The sequence below is a fragment of the Mytilus trossulus genome, chromosome 2, assembly GCF_036588685.1.
Source record: "Mytilus trossulus isolate FHL-02 chromosome 2, PNRI_Mtr1.1.1.hap1, whole genome shotgun sequence".
Lineage (NCBI taxonomy): Eukaryota > Metazoa > Mollusca > Bivalvia > Mytilida > Mytilidae > Mytilus > Mytilus trossulus.
This window is the reverse complement of record NC_086374.1, coordinates 28,817,511-28,838,018: the sequence shown is the minus strand read 5'-3', so window position 1 is coordinate 28,838,018 and position 20,508 is coordinate 28,817,511. Positions and strand designations below refer to the sequence as shown.

At 33.1% G+C, this 20,508-nt stretch overlaps 2 protein-coding genes across 2 annotated transcripts; both read right to left on the bottom strand.

Annotated features, from left to right (window-relative positions):
- Positions 1-796: 796 nt before the first annotated feature.
- On the bottom strand, positions 797-5,154 carry LOC134705019 (MAM domain-containing glycosylphosphatidylinositol anchor protein 1-like). The gene is made up of 3 exons (XM_063563787.1): positions 5,068-5,154; positions 2,937-3,121; positions 797-1,095 (listed from the first exon to the last, which is right to left on the bottom strand). The coding sequence occupies exons 1-3, from the start codon at positions 5,102-5,104 to the stop codon at positions 1,006-1,008; spliced, it is 312 nt and encodes a 103-aa protein (XP_063419857.1). The 5' UTR covers positions 5,105-5,154; the 3' UTR covers positions 797-1,005.
- A 940-nt stretch (positions 5,155-6,094) lies between these two features.
- LOC134705703 (mucin-2-like) lies at positions 6,095-20,500 on the bottom strand. Its single transcript, XM_063564424.1, has 8 exons — positions 20,466-20,500; positions 19,973-20,129; positions 12,216-12,366; positions 10,698-10,882; positions 9,531-9,612; positions 7,159-8,355; positions 6,645-6,730; positions 6,095-6,181 (listed from the first exon to the last, which is right to left on the bottom strand). The coding sequence occupies exons 1-8, from the start codon at positions 20,498-20,500 to the stop codon at positions 6,095-6,097; spliced, it is 1,980 nt and encodes a 659-aa protein (XP_063420494.1).
- Positions 20,501-20,508: the final 8 nt, after the last annotated feature.

Genomic DNA, 20,508 nt, shown 5'->3' with positions numbered 1-20,508 from the left:
AGGTTTAATCTGTAGAATTCCCCGGCAGTTTTACAAATAATCTCTTAAAGTTTGAAATTCGTAACGTATTTTCTTAAAATAAATATCATAGAAAGTTGTTCCTAATCAGTGTTACTTGTTAGCTTATTAATAGCAGTTTCTTCTGAAACCAAACGTTTGTTGATGAAGTTTGTTTTATTCTGTTTGTCTACAGTTGCAATTGTGGTTTTTAAATTAATAAATAATGCAAACAACTTTTATCATTTTAAACCATCATAATGACTCGTGACACTAATATATTAGTATGGCATCTACATGAGCTTTTCGTCAATGGTCAAAGATAGTTTTCAACTGTGTGCTAACTAGTAATAGAGCGTTTGAATAAATTATCTCTACCCAGAATGCATCACATATTATTTTGTTACTTTTAATAGTAATCTCGCTCAAATCCCGTTTCAATCACAGTTGGAAGTACGGAGACAACGTGATCGCCGTACTGTATAGTGGGCTTACCACTTGTCTAGTAATGGACCTGGAAATATCAATAACGCTACCAAATTATCCACATCAGATACAAGATATTGACGTTGAAAGTTTTCAAGGATGCTGGGGGCTCAAATATTTGATAATCTAAAAAAATTTACAAAGTTTAACGTCAATGAGCCACAGTGAAATGTTCACTGTGTAGGAACTTGTGGTATGTAAAAATAAGATTATCTTACACCAAAACAAAACATGTGTTGAATGCAAATGTTTTTTATTAGCTTTAAATATACTTAATAAGATATCCGTTTCTTAAAAAAAATGGATGCACGAAGAATAATATCATTACATTAAATACTGAAAACACTGTTTGTTTGCGACCAACAATTTTTAGTAAACATAATCTGATATAAAAACAAAATTAAAAGGTGAATTTCGGGCAATATTAGCTGGACTAACACGTACATTTCTAGAACAGATAATAATAATAACGTTAGTCAATAAATTGACTTTTCAGTTCACAATATCGAGTAGTGTAACAAGCTAGTTACAAGAACCGGTACGCAATGTTATATCATCAATTGCAATATCACCTCTATTCCCTCTACTTCCTTTCGAAGCCTCGATATCAATCTGAAAAATAATAACAATGTAGAAAAAACTTTTTTTTTTGTTTCGTACAAATAAGTCATTAACTGTATTAATATTTTACATTCTGATTAGTTTGAAATGTATTATATTTTGAAAATGATAGAATTATGATAAATTCACAATTTAACCTGGTTTTAATTGACACAATTTTAAAAATTGAAAAGTCCAACTTTATATATCATACGATAAAATCGTTTAGTATTGTTTGTTCCAATGTGCACCTACATCAAGAGAAGATCCATATTGTACCTAGTATGGAATAAAATATTTATTCTTAATTTCATTTGATGAGTAACTGTTTGAGCTTTTGATAAGAAAATTTCTGTTTTTATGTTTCTTTGGAGTTCGGTATTTTTGTTATTTATATCTTATTTTTTTTGCTATGCATACAATTAAATGTGATGCATGCGTCAAAGGATAAATCGTATTACACAAAATCTCGTCCTTCATACATTAAACCTAGTATAAAGGCCAAACGTGTCATCAATAAAAGTATATAGACAGTTTATATTTATAAAGGCAACAGTAGTATACCGTTGTTCACAACTCATAAATCCATGGGCAAAAACAAAATCGGGGTAACAAACTAAAACCGAGGGAAACGCATTAAATATAAGAGGAGAACAACGACATAACACTAAAATGTAACACACACAGAAACGGACCGAGCATCAGACAAAATCCCACGAGAATAACAAATATCACATCAAAACAAAATACATGAATTTGGGATAGACAAGTACCGTGACACAAGGGCCAACACTACTCAACAACTGTAAAAATCGTCAACCCCGTTGATGACCTCCATTTTGTTACCAGCTACAACATGTCCAAATTCGAAAAGCATTGGTTTGATAACTGTGAAGCTTTTGCATGGAAATTGCAATGTTCTAATCAATCAAAGACCGTATAATACTAATTCTGACGAACAAGAGTAGAAATCATCAACACTGAGCTAGAAATCCATTGTAGTATACGAAACAACATATACTAGCGCATTTAAGAGCAATGTGTCAACGGTTAGAAAGTTATAAAATGCAGCTACTTGTCCGTCTGTTCAGCAAACAAATTACCTACTTAGTACCCGAATCTTCGGTCAAGAGGGAGTTATATGTCAGAAGCCTTAGCTTTTAATTTTAAGCCAGAACTGACTTGAAAATAATGCCATTGGCGAGTTTTATGGTTGATGACAGTGTAATATAGAAATGTTTTGAATTTTATGCATTATCAACTCTTTGTAAACATATTTTCTCAACTTTATCCTCATTGAGATTCTACTTCCACTTCCCGTGGTGAGCAAGGTTTACAGATTAAACCTATAGAACAGGAGAGGTACTCCTTCATCATTCTTATTTAATTTGTTTTCGTTAAAATGTCCAATGCTATTTTTTTATTTTCGCTTAGATATTCGATACTTGGAAACTCGAACTATTTTTTTAATCGTTCAAATATTCTTTCATTTCGCTCAAATGTCCATTGCTGCAAAACAGATACAGAAGGCACAAACCAATTGTTATCAAATAACAACAAACAAAGGCAGTGTCAAAAGTTTCTTTATATTAGAAACAGAATTATCACTTTTAGAAAAAATATTTCTAGCATATATAGTCCCAATATTTTCTTACACTGACAATCCAATCAAAATGAATCAGTTTCTCACTCTAAAGTATGAAACTTCGTAGTAATTTTGGAATTCAAAGGTCAAAGTTTAAGATTTATTTAAGGTCAGTGCATATAATTATATGTCAATGCAATCTCAGTGAAACTTTACAAAAGGTAGGAAAATTTTGAAGAAAGAACTGATGTTCTGATTATATACTTACAACAATGCCTGACTTTATATTACCAGTAATATCCACACTGGCTTTGATCCATTGATTTCCTTGATTTCCGGACCGAGCCCAACGTTTAGACCACCAGCCCGAGTTACGTTTTTGTGAGTACACTGCTAGATATCCAATATGTTTGCCATACATGTGATAATAAAAACTGAGGCAAAACGAAGAGGCTGAAATAAAGACAATAATAATTCGAATAGTCAGATATGTAAGATATGGTTATTGGAACACAACCTGTAATGTCTATATACATGTAATTCATTATCAAAACAAGCTAAATGTGAAGTTTATATAAATGAACAGGGAAAAAACCTTTGAGAGCAACTCACATACCCCACGCCCGACATTGTCACCGAGCAAACAAAAAGAAGACGTGGTATGTTTGCCAATGAGACAACTATCCACAAAAGCCCAAAATGACACAGATTTTAACATATATAGGCCTAAAACAACGAGCAAAGCCCATACCACAAAGTCAGCTATAAAAGGCCCCGATAAGACAATGTAAAACAAAGACTATTGCATTTTTTATAGTGACACCTCTGACCCTTCAGTAATTACAATGACACAAAAGTATCACAGTTCAATGTTATATCCAAATTATATAACATAATATTAATAACTAAAATGAAATAGTGTTACTAAATAGTGTCATTGCTGTTTCCAGCATACACGAGTTTGTGTATAGGTATTTGTATAGGTAATACGTTAAAGTGTTAAAACATTGTTCAAAGAAATATTGTATTTTATAAATAATATGATATTTCAGTTTTTAAGGTGGTACTTAACACCTGAATAAAATTAATTTGGCTCGTTTAATTTTCTCAAAATTTTGACATAGTATTTACTTCGTACTTTTAACAAAATATAAAAATTTCAAAAAAATTGAACCAACTGTTTAATCAGTAAAATTACACAGGTTATATAGCAGTTTGACAAAAACCTAGTTTGATCATTGAGAAGCTTAATATTCCCTTCAGACACAACGTAATTAAAACGTTTAGCTGATTTTACAGAGTTATCTCCCTGTAGTGTTAGGTACCACCTTAAACATGAAAATAACACATAAAAATGGCTTATTGTCATGATATATTTAGTGGTGTTACTCAACAGGTCAATGATACTTCTTTATGCGAAGTAATATCACGAATGACAGTAACACTTATGACATACAGTTGTAATTTTAGATTTAGTTGCATGATAAATGATCGCTTTACCTAATTTATATGTTGTTCATTGTACATGTTTCTACAACTAATATCTTTTCATAATTCAAAGTTTAGGAAATCTTTCGGAAAATTATTTTTTATAGGGATACATCATGGTCACTAATTTTATTGATGATAAAGCTTTTACTTACTTATAAAGATTTTTTCACTGCTTTCCAACAAAGTGGGGTTTAAGTTGTCGTCTGTATTACATGCTTACATGTTTCATTGCTAGGGGAGACACTATTGTTAATGCTAAAGTCTTTAAAAAAAATCTTACCCAACCAATTTGTCTTTTGGTTTCACCAACGGCTTAAGACATGATACAATTCTTTTTGTTGAAACTTTTTATAATATTAGATATTTTAAGAAGAGCAGGTATGAATGCTAATGAGACAACTCTCTTTAAAGTCACAGTTTGTAAAAGTAAACCTTTATAGGTCAAAGTTCGGTCTTTAACATGGAGCCTTGGCTCATACTCTGATAGCAAGCTATGAAGGGGCCCCAAAATGACGTGTTAAATAACATAACAGATAGCAGATGACAACCATAATATTACAATAGATAAGCAACATAAGGGTCAAAAGGGAGGGGTCGAAAAATCCCATCTGCATCGGAAATAAAGAGATTGAGTATTTGATAATTTAGATCGACGGCTGTTTATAAATGATATTGAGAATGGAAATTGGTAATATGCGAAAAAATCCACTCGCTCTGACAAACTCCATTATCTTGCACATTATAAGAGCATAAACGAGAATTTTCTCTACTGTCTACATATGTCACTTAAGACAACACGAAAGCTAGTTACAAGAAAACAACAGTGCAGTTGTATAAAAATACAAAAAATACTTAAATAATTTAATATAAAGTTTTAATATATATAAATGAATGTTTTTAATACTTACAGAACAGGTCAGTATTCTTTGAGCTCAAAAAGGCCATAGAGCCCTGTCTTTGACCATTGACCTCAATATAGGCATATTGGTCACCACTGTGTGCAGCCGAAGGACCAGTATTCGAGGTAAATGTTGAGCCCTATATTGCAATGAATTTACTATAAAAAATAAAATTGTGTTTGTTTGTTGTCATGTTTTACAGTTCCCTCTTTGATGTGTCGTTCACACGATTATTTATACATCACAAGAAAACATTTCAGCGACTGTTATACTTGTTTGGCTTTATACCTATTTTGATATGAGTTCACTGATGAGTCTTATGTAGACTAAACGCGTGTCTGACGTACTAAATTATAATCCTGGTACCTTTGATAACTATAATACAATACTTTGTTCGACATAGGAAAACATTTATTGATTACTATACCACAATACTTTGTTCGACAAGAAAATAATTTAGTGATTACTATATCATTTACTTTGTTCATCAAAAGAAAACATTGCAGTGATTGCTATAACACAATACTTTTGTTAGACACAAGATGTATCTGATTTTGATCCCAACTTGTCAGCACTTTTTGAATTACGTCTCATATTGCTAATTTAGTTGTGTTTTCAATGTTTGCTTTTAGCTGTATAAGACAAAAAGGTGTCTTATATTGGAACATTAAACTATAGCTGGCAATGAGATTGAGACAGAGAGGACGTGAATAAGACAAAACATATGATTGCTAAATATTTTAACATGAAATTGAACTTGCTGATTTTTTTTTTAACATTATAATCAAACTTACCATCTTTTTTAAATATTAACTCAAATTTACACATTTAGAAATTTTAGTTGCAAATGTATAAACTTTTATTTGTTTGTTGTTTCGTTGGATTGCCGCCTCATCGCCAAGAATAACACAGTATATTTTCGACTATTCGTATTATCCGTATTCTGAGAAAGGACGTTATTATTTGAAAGGAAAAAACATACCAAAAGCGAGATTTTTGTTTTGATACCAACAAGATACGTCTAATTGAAAGTCTTTTATGTAGAATTCTTATAACTTTTTATATCAAGTTGGACAAGAATATCATTAGCCGTTTGTGTTATGGCAAAATTATCATTTAATCCCTGAATTAATATATTATTAAAGAATGACAGATTTCAGTAAAAATTACTAGTTGTTGCACACAAGACACAACGATAATTACAAATCTAATTAAATTAGCAGAAATGTGTGATATAATTAAGAAATAACTGTAATATTTTTTTCTGTCTATAAAGAAATAACATAAAAATGAGGTGCACACTGAATAACTCGCGTAGCATGTTAATTGGAGTGTGTTCCACATGTTTATGTTATTTCGAAAAGACAAATAAAATATAAATGTTATTTCTTACAATTTAATTCTTAATTCCATTTTCAACCGGATAATCATGAAAAAACGTTGATGACTTCATGGTCACATGATTGAATAATGTCTATGAGCTAATAAACAAAACACCGTCAGCCAATCTGAAGACTCGCTACATTCCAAATTAAATCAGTTGTAGATAAATATTCATTATTCATTTGCTTCTTAATAAAACTTACTGATTGATCTATAGTCCAGTCAAAGTCGTCGCCATTAGTATTTTCGAATGCACATGTTTGTCCTTGTTCAAATCCACATTCAATAACTGAAAAGAGAAAAGGCAGACATTTTTTTTTGTGAAACCCCTCCCCCACAGTATTTGATCAACTGTTTGACATCGAATGCTTAGCTCAATCAAAAAGATACATTTTTACACTTCATTTTATTATTTCCTTCTTTTGAAATATTGAGTTCAGAGTCAATTAAAATGAATAGAAAGCAGATGAGATCAACTCGTTTCTACAATTCCTTATTTTTTTTAAATCGAACTATCTCCTTGCAAAGATGTATGTATTCCAGTTAACTGAATATGAAATACTCCGAAAAAGAGAAAAAAAAGGATGCATACACTATATGTGAACACTTCATCAAAATGTCTTGTGATTTAGAAGGGGTAAACCAGAATATCATAACATGTTAAGTAAAATAATAATACACTCCATTCACATTTCCCTCGATGCCTTTTCTTTATACCTATGTTTGTTGTAGACACTGTTGTCGTTGTGGTCAGGGTAGTTGTAGTGGTCGGAGTAGTTGTTGTCGGAGTGGTTGTTATGGTCGGAGTAGTTGTTGTGGTTGGAGTAGTTGTTGTGGTCGGAGTAGTTGTTGTCGGAGTGGTTGTTATGGTCGGAGTAGTTGTTGTGGTTGGAGTAGTTGTTGTGGTCGGAAAAGTTGTTGTGGTCGGAGTAGTTGTTGTGGTCGTAGTTGTTGTTGTGGTCGGAGTAGTTGTTGTAGGAGTGGTTGTTGTGGTTGGCGTGGTTGTAGTGGTCGGAGTAGTTGTTGTAGTCGGAGTGGTTGTTGTGGTCGGAGTAGTTGTTGTCGGAGTGGTTGTTGTGGTCGGAGTAGTTGTTGTGGTTGGAGTAGTTGTTGTGGTCGGAATAGTTGTTGTGGTCGGAATAGTTGTTGTGGTCGGAGTTGTTGTTGTGGTCGGAGTAGATGTTGTAGGAGTGGTTGTTGTGGTTGGCGTGGTTGTAGTGGTCGGAGTAGTTGTTGTAGTCGGAGTAGTTGTTGTGGTCGGAGAAGTTGTTGTGGTCGGAGTAGTTGTGGTCGGAGTGGTTGTTGTGGTCGGAGTAGTTGTTGTGGTCGGAGTAGTTGTTGTGGTCGGAGTAGTTGTTGTGGTCGGGGTGGTTGTTGTGGTCGGAGTGGTTGTTCTGGTCGGAGAAGTTGTTGTGGTCGGAGTAGTTGTGGTCGCAGTGGTTGTTGTGGTCGGAGTAGTTGTTGTGGTCGGAGTAGTTGTTGTGGTCGGAGTAGTTGTTGTGGTCGTAGTGGTTGTTTTGGTCGGAGTAGTTGTTGTCGGAGTAGTTGTTGTGGTAGGAGTAGTTGTTGTAGTCGGAGTGATCGTTGTGGTCGGAGTAGTTGTTGTGGTAGGAGAAGTTGTTGTGGTCTCAGTAGTTGTTGTGGTCGGAATGGTTGTTGTGCTCGGAATGGTTGTTGTGGTCGGAGTAGTTGTTGTGGTCGGAGTGGTTTTTGTGGTCGGAGTTGTGGTGGTGGTCGGAGTAGTTGTTGTGGTCGGGGTTGTTGTTGTGGTAGGAGTAGTTGTTGTGGTAGGAGTAGTTGTTGTGGTAGGAGTAGTTGTTGTGGTCGGAGTAGTTGTTGTGGTTGGAGTAGTTGTAGTGGTCGGAGTAGATGTTGTTGTTGATGTAGTTGGAGCGGGTGTTGACAGAGGACTCTCTGTAAAATTCACAAACAGTCAAGTGAGATTAGAAATGTTACTTTTTCATAATAAAATCGGCTCGATGAATTTAAAGAAAAGCCCAAATAAGCAAAAGGAAAGAAATGAACTCTTCTTTGAAGTTTCTTTGTTCTTTCAGTGAGTAGTCGACAAACAGTTTTGGCCATACTAATCTATTGGTAGATTTTGTCTTGCTGGTCTCTTTTTTTATTTAAAATATCTATCTATTTATTATAATAGCTTTCGAAATGAAAATTGAACGCTGAATTCATTTTAGACCTTATCTTGCCCTTTTTTTATTGTCAAAACTATTGCAACTTTGTTATAATTATTTTAAATATAGAAATCACCCCAAAAATCTCAATCATTCTTGGTTTACTTTTACAAGTAGTCGTCTGACTGTTGATCTCATCTTTGTGAACGTCTTTTTTTTCTTTCTGTAGCGGTTTTCACGTTTTGAAAGACGAACGTTGCATTTTTATCCCTAGTTTTAGCCATGTTTACATTGCTTGTTTGGAAGCGTGGTCATAAGATACATTTTTTTCAAATCTAAATACCGAATGATGGTTGTGGTAAAATGTTGTTAAATTTGGTCCAATGATTTTAGATGAGATAAGCTAGCATTCTGAAGGTATATCGCATGCATTTTAATGCCACTTTGTGGACAGACAACGATGATTGGATGAGTTGACACACTACATTGAGACAATGCATTCAATTGTAAAGAAGTGGTAGACTGATTTTTTTATATCAACTGGAGAAAATATTGCTGTTAAGACAGTTAAGATTTGAGACAAAATTTGGGTAACAGATGTCTTTAAACAATTTAATATTTTGGGAGACTAGAAATCTATAGATTGACACATTTGTGCTGAAAAGATATACAAAAAGTATATAAGGTCAAAGGACCACATAGTCTGTAGAAATAGACCAACCAGAACGAAACTTTCTAACTAAATGTCCATTTAAGAAATATCCGATTAATATATTGAAGCTTTGCCTAACAAATACGTATGAATAAAATAACATGATTATGACATTATTCGGTTATAGTGCACTCCCTCTAGCTTTGTTTGGTGTATGCCACTTTTCCCTTGAATTATAAACTCCAGATGAGCTTTAAAAATGGTAGTTGGATCCTTTTTTCTAATAACGTTAACAAAGTCATACTAACCACAGGTACCAGGAACCAAATATATACCATCTATAGCCATATCTGACATCCAACCAGGCCCTGAGGTTCCGTTAATTGTAAGCTGTAAGGATACATTATTCTGTAATATACTTTAACAATGGCTGTGCTATCGAGTCTTCAAGGACAAGAAAGAAAGGCAAAACAATCTTAATGCATTAACAAAATTAGGAACTTCAAGAAGCTTGAATCTCTGAGCAAGGAAGCAATATGCAACATTTAAATCTTGAACAGCATTTGCATATTGTGATCGCTTAGTGAGATTGTTACCATGTATGTTCCTCTCAGAACACAGCTTATGGGATTCAATAGACACTATGAGGCCTTACAGATTATTTGTAGGTATGATCGTACAGATATGTTTTATAATTTAATGTCCCACTATTTCTTTTGAAATAATCAACTATTTCAAGGTTGAAAGGGTCCATTGATGACTGTGTTACTTTAACTCATTAGTGTAAATCTTGTCTTGCTTATCATACATGTATTCGATCGATGCGAAATGTATTATTGCTGCCACGTGTGCCAACCAAACAGTAAGAAGTATACTTCCACTAGATCGATGCTTATGCTATGCGTCTTTTATAATTGGAATTAAAAAATAATTCATTAAACAGTGTTGGCAGTCTTGTTAATAAGTTATATTCATCATTTCAACACGAATCTCTGAAGACCGTTGGATCAGGTTCAGATTTGTTTTGGATTTAGAAAACATTTATATAGTTTCAAATTTGTCTATCAACAATATTTCATGTGTAAAGGGTAAACTTGGTCATTAAAATGAGTGACGAGTTCAGTACTTTTCAACTGAGTTTTAGTATGTTGAATTGTGATGCTGTTTTACCATGGCCAACGTACGTCTTTGTGTATATATCTCAAGTCAAAAGCCTTTTTTTGAATTCAGCCTCATCTTTTTGCTTTAAATTGTTTTTCATTTTTATCCAAGGACCTTCTATATCATTCCCTCCAGTGTAACTTTAATTCGTGTATAATAAAAGGTCATACGACGACATGGTGTTATTTTCAACCTTCCTTATCTGTCGATGTTTATTGGATAGTTGCCCCAGAGGCAGTTGTATACCATATCTTCTTATTATCATATTAATGAGTAACACATCTTTTAAATTGAAAGAGTTACATTTTACGTACCTTCAAATTATCTACAGCTGGTATGTCTATTTTTGCTTGTATCCATTCTTTGCCCTGATTACCCGATTTGGTAAACAATAACGTTTCTTCTCCAGTACCATCTGTCATAGTAATCTTTAGTGTCCCCATATGTACTGCATAATAACTGCGCATGTGGTACCAGAAAGACAAACATCGCTCGACCTCTATCAAGCAAAAAAGTCAAAAAGTCCATTGTGAGTAACATTGATGCAAACGTTTTAAAAGTTAAATCTATCCTATCTAATTAATTCCTAAGATATTTGGAAATAATGTAGCTACATAAACAATCATCTTTAGTTCTCGTACTATTTAACAAGTTTCGAACGGATTAATATTATTTGTTTTCCTGGTTAAAAGAATTTAACACGTATTGCCGAATCAATATTAAATTTTAAAAAAAAATATATTCTAAGAACGCCTTATTTATTTCAAAACCTAGAATGAAGATATAAAAAAAAATATAAAATGAAAATGCGTAGCAAATGTGGCGAAATACTTTTGTTTTGCATTACTCAAAGCGTTAAGAGTTAAGAGCTCAACAATATCTTTCGACTGCATTTATCCTTCAGATTTTTACCATAAGCAACCCGTGTTTCTCTTATCATCAACTTGTTAAGCCTGGTACTTTTGATTACTATTGAGTATAGACCAGGAGTCAATTTCAACAGAACACCTAAGCCTAAAATAGGTCTTAAGTCATGAAAAAATCATTATATTTACGATCAATCTTAGTCGTAAGATCTGTTGTGAAACCGACTCCAGACCTCATAAGCGAGATTGATATAAAGCTAGAATTAGTATCTTTTTCAATTAATGTTCTCATATGTAGTCAATTTTCTCTCACTTTAACAAACCTAGTTACTTTGATCCCATCCTTCCAATCGGATTTGAAAAAAAGAACATCACAGATATAGTCATTGTTTTATATATTGATTTACAATGGTGATTGATTGGCGATATAGATATTTTATAACGGCGAATCAAATCATGATGGCGTCAGTATAACTTTAGCTGAAAATTTAAATCTTGGTTAAAAAGCTTCAGTGTTATCCCTGCAATATTGCATTAACAAGGGAATAACACCTGGTGAAGGTGATGTAGAAATGTTGCTACATTAAACTGTTCACAATGGAGCGCCACTTATGTTCTCAATCGATCACCATAGTGAATATTTAAGTGTAGGTCAATATATGTGTGATTTTCTTTTAACGTCCTTTGTGGTCAACATTATCAATTTTAATATTTTATCGGTTTATCCTAAGTCTTGTAAGTAGATACAATTGTAACTTCCAAAGCGTTGTGGATATATTGGAGGATGAACTGGCTATCGACGCGAACAATCATATCATCAGAATTTGAGTGTCATTACCATATAGTATACGTTGAGAGAAAACAATTTTATCATAAGTTGACATATATATAGGTGGTTACAAATGTATTCTACCTGTCTACTAACAATTGAGCAAAGGAAAAAATCAAAGTATTTAGAGCTCTCACTTGGAAAAGATACATCAGTAAACATAACTGCATCATCACCCGGTCTCCTTACTGGATAAGTCCTTGTATAAAAATATACAAATCCCTCTTTTGCACCACCAGGACCAGTCACGCCCGTTATTCCACTATATGTATAATATTTAGTTGGACCCTGAAGAAAAGTGGAATGTTTTAGACTAGGGAACAACCACGGTTGTAAAAGAATAAAATTACTTTCAACGTAGTGAATTCAAACTCAACATTTCACTAAATTACTCGAAACGTCTGTTTCACAAAGGCAGGTACCTGTAAGTATAACTTGCATCTGGAGTTCTTTAATTGTGCATAAACAGCAACACAGATTATTTTTAAAAACAAAAATAGCATTTAAAGAATTAGTGAATTGATGATTGGCATTGAACCATGCGTTCGACCACACAATGGACAGTAGCATCACTGTATAACACTGTTAATATTGATATATAAATAAAGGCAACAGTAGTATACCGCTGTTCAAAAGTCATAAATCCATGGACAAAAAACAAAATCGGGGTAACAAACTAAAACCGAGGGAAACGCATTAAATATAAAAAGAGAACAACGACACAACACCGAAACGCAACACACACAGAAACGGACCAAGCAACAGACAAAACACCACGAGAATAAGCTCATCATAGATACAAGCTCTCAGTGTATTTGATAGATTCAAGACATTCTATAGTCCGTACCTGAACATTACTAGCTTCGTATACATCGACCTTTGATGTGATTTCGGTTGAAATCAATTGATCATTGACTGATCATATTTGGTTTGTTTAATTTCACTTGAAAAAGATTAATTCTTTTCCAATTAAGACGAGAAAAACCTCGTTTTTATGAACACGATGGTACCCATATTTTCTATGATTCGAAATAAGCCAAAAACACTATGATTCCTTGCTAGTCTATTTTGTGTCTAGATCCATATATTATATCGGAGACGGCTTTCGGAGTTCATGTCGATTGTGTCGATTGTAAATTAGACAGCGTACCATCCAAAAATTCGCAGGTATTGTTGATATCATCCTTGCATCGTTTTCTCTGAAACTATTTTTAACAATGTTGAATTTTAAAGTTATAAAAACCGCTTTAAAACTGGTTTGCTGCACTTTTAAATAAATGAAAGTAATTCAAAGAGCAATCAAATAATACAACCACATAAGTCTTAGTAATCATCTAAATAGTGTTCATGTTTAGGTTTAAATTTTATGGATGCAAGAAAATGGTACACAACCTGATCAAGTAAGTGGTCATCCTTTTGTGTATCTGATATGTGCAAGTTCTATTCAATGTTTTTCAGTTTATTACGTATGTCTAGTCTCAATTGGGAAATATGGGTCTGGTTTTAACCGCTCAACAGTTTTTGACTGTACAAAGTCATGGTCTATAAACCACGTGCTGTTCTTTGTTCTTTGTTTTTATTTGTCTGCCTATTTCCATCGAGGATATTAGTAGTTGGTTGTTGTAGTAGGTCTCAAACAACGTGCTGTTCGAATTTCTTTGCCTTTATTTGTCTATCTATTTCCAACGAGGATGTCGGAAGTTGGTTGTTGTAGTAGGTCTCAAACCACGTGCTGTTCGAATTTCTTTGCCTTTATTTGTCTATCTATTTCCAACGAGGATGTCGGTAGTTGGTTGTTGTTGTGTTCTGTTGTAACTGCTGCAAGTTTTACAATGTTAAGCTATCATACGATATACGTATTGCCTATCTTTTTAAAGGGAATTATTGATGTTAGGTTCGATTGTTTTTTTTTAAACGACAAAGGCTTTAACATGTTCAAATCGTATAAATGAACAACAATTATAAACAATATTGATATATGTACTCACTGATCGTTTGCCCCAGTTGAATTTATCATCAGTTGATTGAACGAACATACAGTAATGATCAATCTCTGCAGTACATTCGAATATTTTGAATACACTGTAAAACAAAATAAAAACACAAATCTAAACCGAAAGTTAATATTTGTTAAGAGTATGACATAAGTATGTATTGTTTTTAAACCATGTAGCTGAAACATCGTATATAACTCTCACCTGACAAAAACGTCTAATTTTCAAATACACGAAATACAATAATTTAAAGGTAGGACATGTTCAAAAGTATATCCAACATGTCATGATATACAATAGACAAGCATTGGGAGTTAGAATAAATGGACTAACATGAACCCGAAATTGAGTAATGTCTTGAATTTAAAACAAAACAATGATCTTCATTGCAAGCAAAACTGGTCATCAACATCGGTTTCTTGAATTCAAATCTACTGTCCATATATAGTGGAAAAGTCAGCTTCGCTACAAAACCGGTAGTATTTGCCTACGTACCCTTGACAAAATTTGACGTAGTGACTCGTAGATCTACGACAAAGCTTCTTCATCCTCTTCCCGTTTTCGAGTCAAACTCTGCAATGGAGTGTAACTGACTCTAGCGCATCTCAAACAGACAGGTGGCCACTTTTCAGACCAAGGGTATAAGTCCAGGGAAACTCGGAGGTATTCATAATAAATTATAAACTAATTAACAAATATATATGTTACAGGGAAATTTTAAAATCAGGCATTTTGTAAAATACTGGACTATTTTTGCACTTGTTGTCCTTTTTTGTTTTTCGTTGTTGTTCTTGTTTGTGCTGTTCTCTGTGATGAATATTCTTGCGTGTGTTGTATTGTTTAACTGTCACGCAGTATTGATATTTCAGCTATATGTTTTAACATTGTCGTAAAGCGAACTGTTTTGCCAGTCATTAGACAAGGTTCAACGGTCAGTTTTCCTTTAAAATGGCCTGTACCAAGTCAGACGTATGGTAGTTGATATCAAAAAGTTAGTTTTTTTTTGTACGATGGCATTTGTTTTTGTTGCACTTTAGTGTTCTTTATGTTCTTTTATTTTCCTCTAATAGTTTATACGTTTCCCTCGGTGATGGTTTGTAAACATGATTTCTGAGTACCGATTTATGACTTTTTAACACCGGTATACTATTGTTGTCTTTATGTATCTTGCTGTCTATTTACTATGTGGCTGGGGCTTTATAGCCACTATAAACAAAGCGAGCTGTTCGTCTTTGTACATGATCTATGTCGTGTATGATTAGGAGAATCCCATACCGGGGAAACATACAACTGTTTTGGTCTTACTAAGATGAAGAATGCTTTTGTTGTTGACATTCATTACACAGGTTTCCCTGTAAGAAGCAACGTGTTTTGAAGACTTTTTTGTTGATGTGACGCAACCAGATGAGGTCTTTGTTGGTGGTGTGCACAAGATATTTTCCAATTCCTTCCTTTAATCTTCGATATTGATTTCACCAAAAGAGACTTTAATATGCGTACCATGAACAACATAAATTGTACCACGCGTTTAGCAAGATTTGCTAAGTCTTTCACAAAAGGCACCTAAAATCCAGTTTTGGGGATTTCGTGTTGCTGAGTTTACTATGTTGTGTCTAGTGTAATTGTCCGTCTTTTGTCGTGTTCCGTTTAATTTGCCTAATTATTGCCAGTTTCTTGTCTTAAGAGTCTTCAATATAGCATACGTATCTCTTGCATTTTTTTCATATACCTCATAACGTTGAAGGTTAAACCATGAAGCGTTTCGGACACACGAAATTAATAGGATTTCCATTTTCCGCCTCTTTTGTGTTTAACAAATGTATTGGAGATATATCATGCAAATTTTCTATTAATAGTAATCATGTTTCCTTTTCATGAATGTGACCCATCCAATAAGACTATCCAATGGCTTTGTAATGATATGAGCAACACGACGTGTGCAACATGTGAAGCATGATCTGCTTACATTCCCAGAGAACCTGAAATCAACCAAAGTTTTTGTTGGGGTTCGTGTTGTTGTTATACTCCTATTTGTGACACTTTGTTCACGCATCTTAGTCAAAATAACGGAATTTACGCGACTGTCGTACACATGAGAGGTTTAGCGCTACTAAAGCAGGTTGAGGCCATCATTTTCTACATTTAGGAATGTCTGTACTTAGTCAGAAATATGAAGGTTGTCCATTCGCTTGATGTGTTTTAACTACTGATTTTCCGTTTTGAATTTTCCTCGGAGGTCAGTTTTGTTGTTATTTTACTTTTCATGTGATTAAATCATCCATTGATTAACAATAAAAGAGTATTAAAGCACTTAACATATCAATAACTAAATAAAAAAAAATAACCTAATAACAATCTAACTACTGCATTTAAAAATAAGTGATCTCATGGAATAATATAAAGTTTTTTGGTTTTACCTCGCAGAAAAAGATGGTTCGTATAAGATATTTAAAAAAATCATCACAGATACCAGGACTACATTTAGTATATACGCCAGACGCGCGTTTTGTTCTACAAAAGACTCATCAGTGACGCTAGAATCCAAAAAAATGAAAAAGGTCAAATAAAGTACGAAATTGAAAAGCAGTAATAACCAAAATTCCTAAAAGTTTTGCCAAATACAGATAAGGTGATATATGCCTGAGGTAGAAAAGCCTTAGTATTTCAAAAAAATCAAAAATTTGTAATGAGTAAATTTATATGTATAACTATATCAATGACAATTCATGTCAGCACAACAAATGCTGACTACTGGGCTGAGAATACCCTCGGGGGAATAAATGTCCACCAGCAGTGGCATCGACCCATTGGGTATAAATAAACTCATCACAGTAACCAGGACTAATTTTAGTATATACGCTAGATGCGCGTTTCCTCTACAAAAGACTCATCAGTGACGCTAGAATCCAAAAAAATGAAAAAGGTCAAATAAAGTACGAAATTGAAAAGCAGTGATAACCAAAATTCCTAAAAGTTTTGCCAAATACAGATAAGGTAATATATGCCTGAGGTAGAAAAGCCTTAGTAATTCAAAAAAATCAAAGTTTTGTAAACAGTAAATTTATATGTATAACTATAACAATGACAATTCATGTCAGCACAAGAAGTGCTGACTACTAGGTTGATGATACCCTCGGGGGAATAAATGTCCACCATCAGTGGCATCGACCCATTGGGTATAAATAAACTCATCACAGTTACCAGGACTAATTTTAGTATATACGCTAGATGCGCGTTTCCTCTACAAAAGACTCATCAGTGACGCTCGAATCCAAAAAAAATTAAAAAGGTCAAATAAAGTAAGAAATTGAAGAGCATTGAGAATCAAAATTCCTAAAAGTTTTGCCAAATACATCTAAGGTGATCTATGCATGAGGTAGAAAAGCCTTAGTATTTCAAAAAAATCAAAAAATGTAAACTGTAAATTTATAAGTATTACTATATCAATGATAATTCATGTCAGCACAAAAAGTGCCGACTACTGGGCTTGTGATACCGTCGGGGAAATAAATCTCCACCGGCAGTTGCATCGATCCAGTGGCTGTAAATAAACTCATCACAGTAACCAGGACTAACTTTAGTAAATACGCCAGACGCGAGTTTCTTCTACAAGAGACTCATCAGTGACGCTCGAATCCAAAAAAAGTTTTAAAGGCCAAATAGAGTACGAAGTTGAAGAGCATTGAGAACCAAAATTCATAAAAGTTTTGCAAATTACAGATAAGGTGATCTATGCCTGAGGTAGAAAAGCTTTAGTGTTGCAAAAAATTCAAAAACTTGTAAACAGTAAATTTATAAGTATATCCATATCATTGACAATTAATGTCAGCACTAAAAAACAAAAATGTCATATTTAATATGTGAAATAAAGTATTCGTCTGGAAATCAAAATAATTAAATGCATTAATACGATATTAAATTAATAATTACTTTGCATATAATACAGTTGTATGGTGTGTTTTTTTCATACCTGAGGGTACGTCGCAGTTGGTTCCAATAAATCCCTGTTTGCATGTACAGGTATAGCTGTTTGAGTTCATTGGACTGTAACATGAGCCATGAACACACGGATTATTCTCACATCCTATGAATAAAAATAACATTTATTAATATCTGTGATCATTGTAACGAGTGTTTAAAAAACATGACTTCTTTATAGGTTAGATAATACTTGGTCGTGTTTTATGAACATTTAATCCTAAGGCGAAGCCGAGTGCTTAAATCTTCATAAAACATGACCAAGTGTTGTCTGACCAGTTTGAACATATTCACACATTCGTGTGACCTTACAATATTATCCTTCCCATTGTAATATTCAAACCTTAATAACAGTTCACTTTTTAAAATGAACTAAATATTAAACATAGATAATTATCATTTCAATAGATGGAATGAAAAAGCTCGGACATAGTTTGTGAGGACCGAATTGTAGATAAATTGATTTTCTTCTGCTTCAGGTAAAATTTAATGCTTATATCTCTTGATTTTTTTATATTTTTTTTTAAACACAATTTTATATAAATCCCCTTTTTGAATTTGACTTTTTTTAAAACAAATATTTAAATTCAGACCATTCAACATTTAATGCTTACTTTTTATTGATAAATGTATGTGTATTGTGTTTTTCCGGAAAAAAATCTTTACTTTAAATATGCAGTCTGGCATTGTTTCCTTGAAAGAAAAAAAATCCCTCAAATGTCAGGTATATAAATTAAATTAATTTTATTTGACCTACATCCTTAGCCAAATTGTTTTCGTTTATTTTTATATGTGTACTGTTCGAAAATGTATGAAAATGTTTTGATTTTAAATTAGTTCTTTTATCTTTAATCAGTAGGCTCTAGATCTTTTCAAATGGAAAATGCCTGATGGGATTGTACACTTCGTTAGTGCAGTTTTTAAGAGTTCACTTTCATTATTAACTGACAATAAAAAGTCATTCATATATAGCATTTCATAGTGCATTGAACACCATGTACTATGAAAATTATGGGGGAAAAACTGACTTTCCATTGGACGAGAAGGGGTGAGTATGTTCTAATAGCTATTTATTGTATAAATTGGACGTTAGATTATTATGCCATTGGCAATTATATCACAAACATTCATCTTTGTCTATCGTATTGTTGATCAACACCGACTGTAAAAATAAATACATATACATACAAATTAATTTTAACATTTACTGGACTATTTGCACGGAATGTTATAGTGTTTGCTTTTCACTTATAATCTTATTTAACACGTGTCAACCAAATTGAAAAAAAATATCTTGAATCTGTTTACTTTGGTATAGACTATATGTGATAAGCTCCTAAAAAGCTGAGACTTTCCAAAGGGTACATAACACTTGAAAGAGTTTACGGATGCGGATATTTGAAATATATTGAGATTATTAGATTCATATACTTCATAACTAAGCATCAACTTTAATCAATGTCTTTTACTCAATTATGGATTTTTTTTAAATCAATTTTGTGCATATTCAATTGGTTTTAAGTAAAACAAATGCAGAACCATTAAATGGTCATATTTTCTTAAGAATGACATTCTCTAAATGGAATAATATCATGAAATGAGAATTAAAAATTCCAGTCGCGAAAAATAAGGAATCGATAAATATTTGATATTTGAGCACCCTTTCAAACACAACAAGAATTATAGTATTTTCATAAAAAGGCCTTGCTCATGTAGCACATCTTTGACATATACCGATCACTTTTATCCTAGAGTGTCTGTGATGCTTACCAAACTGCCGAACTTTTAGATAATCTTAATATACTATGATACGCATATACACAAAAACATATTTTAAACAATATCATATAAGGAAACGAATTGCCTTTTTTGAAATAGTTAACAACTTGGCCACAGTTACAAAAAACGATAATTAGATATACTTTTAACCGACCTGTTCCAATTGATTCTAATGTTATATTGAATCCCTTTGCGGTCGCCTTATCACTTCCCACAAAACTGTCAAATTTAATTATCATTGTATTCATTTCTCCCTCGGAAGATGTATCCCAGACTTCATGGTCCGTAGTACCACATCGCCTAAAAATAAAACACTGTTGATAAGCATAAAAACTTTAGAAATTGCAGTATCATTTGTTGGACGATTTGTTTTTAAAAAACTCAGGTAATGAACATCAGTAATTAATTAATTGCAATGATCATGAAAGGTTGAAGGTCACAACGTAGTTCACTACATATTTCTGCACGCTTATAGCATTCTAAACGATAAGAATTTGACTGCGACTGTGTTATGCCTCTTTGTAAGATTCACCTTCAATATTTGTTTGAATATTTTAATAATTTCATTGTTAATTTAACAACATAAGCAATTATCTTATATGACTTTGTTCCGTACATATAGATTACATAACGTACTCTGGACCTTTGTTGGCAAGGAGGTAATAAACCATTTCTATCC

What these genes read in the sequence shown, in the direction of transcription:
- LOC134705019 (XM_063563787.1), bottom strand. Translation starts at nt 5,104, where the DNA reads ATGGCCTTTTTGAGCTCAAAGAATACTGACCTGTTCT. An exon ending in AAAGAATACTGACCTGTTCT is followed by an intron (nt 3,122 to 5,067) that starts GTAAGTATTAAA and finishes TCTTTATTTCAG; the next exon opens with CCTCTTCGTTTTGCCTCAGT. An exon ending in ATATAAAGTCAGGCATTGTT is followed by an intron (nt 1,096 to 2,936) that starts GTAAGTATATAA and finishes ATTATTTTTCAG; the next exon opens with ATTGATATCGAGGCTTCGAA.
- LOC134705703 (XM_063564424.1), bottom strand. Translation starts at nt 20,500, where the DNA reads ATGGTTTATTACCTCCTTGCCAACAAAGGTCCAGA. An exon ending in AGTGTCTACAACAAACATAG is followed by an intron (nt 6,731 to 7,158) that starts GTATAAAGAAAA and finishes TTCTCTTTTCAG; the next exon opens with TTATTGAATGTGGATTTGAA. An exon ending in ACTGGACTATAGATCAATCA is followed by an intron (nt 6,182 to 6,644) that starts GTAAGTTTTATT and finishes ATATTAATTCAG; the next exon opens with GGATTAAATGATAATTTTGC.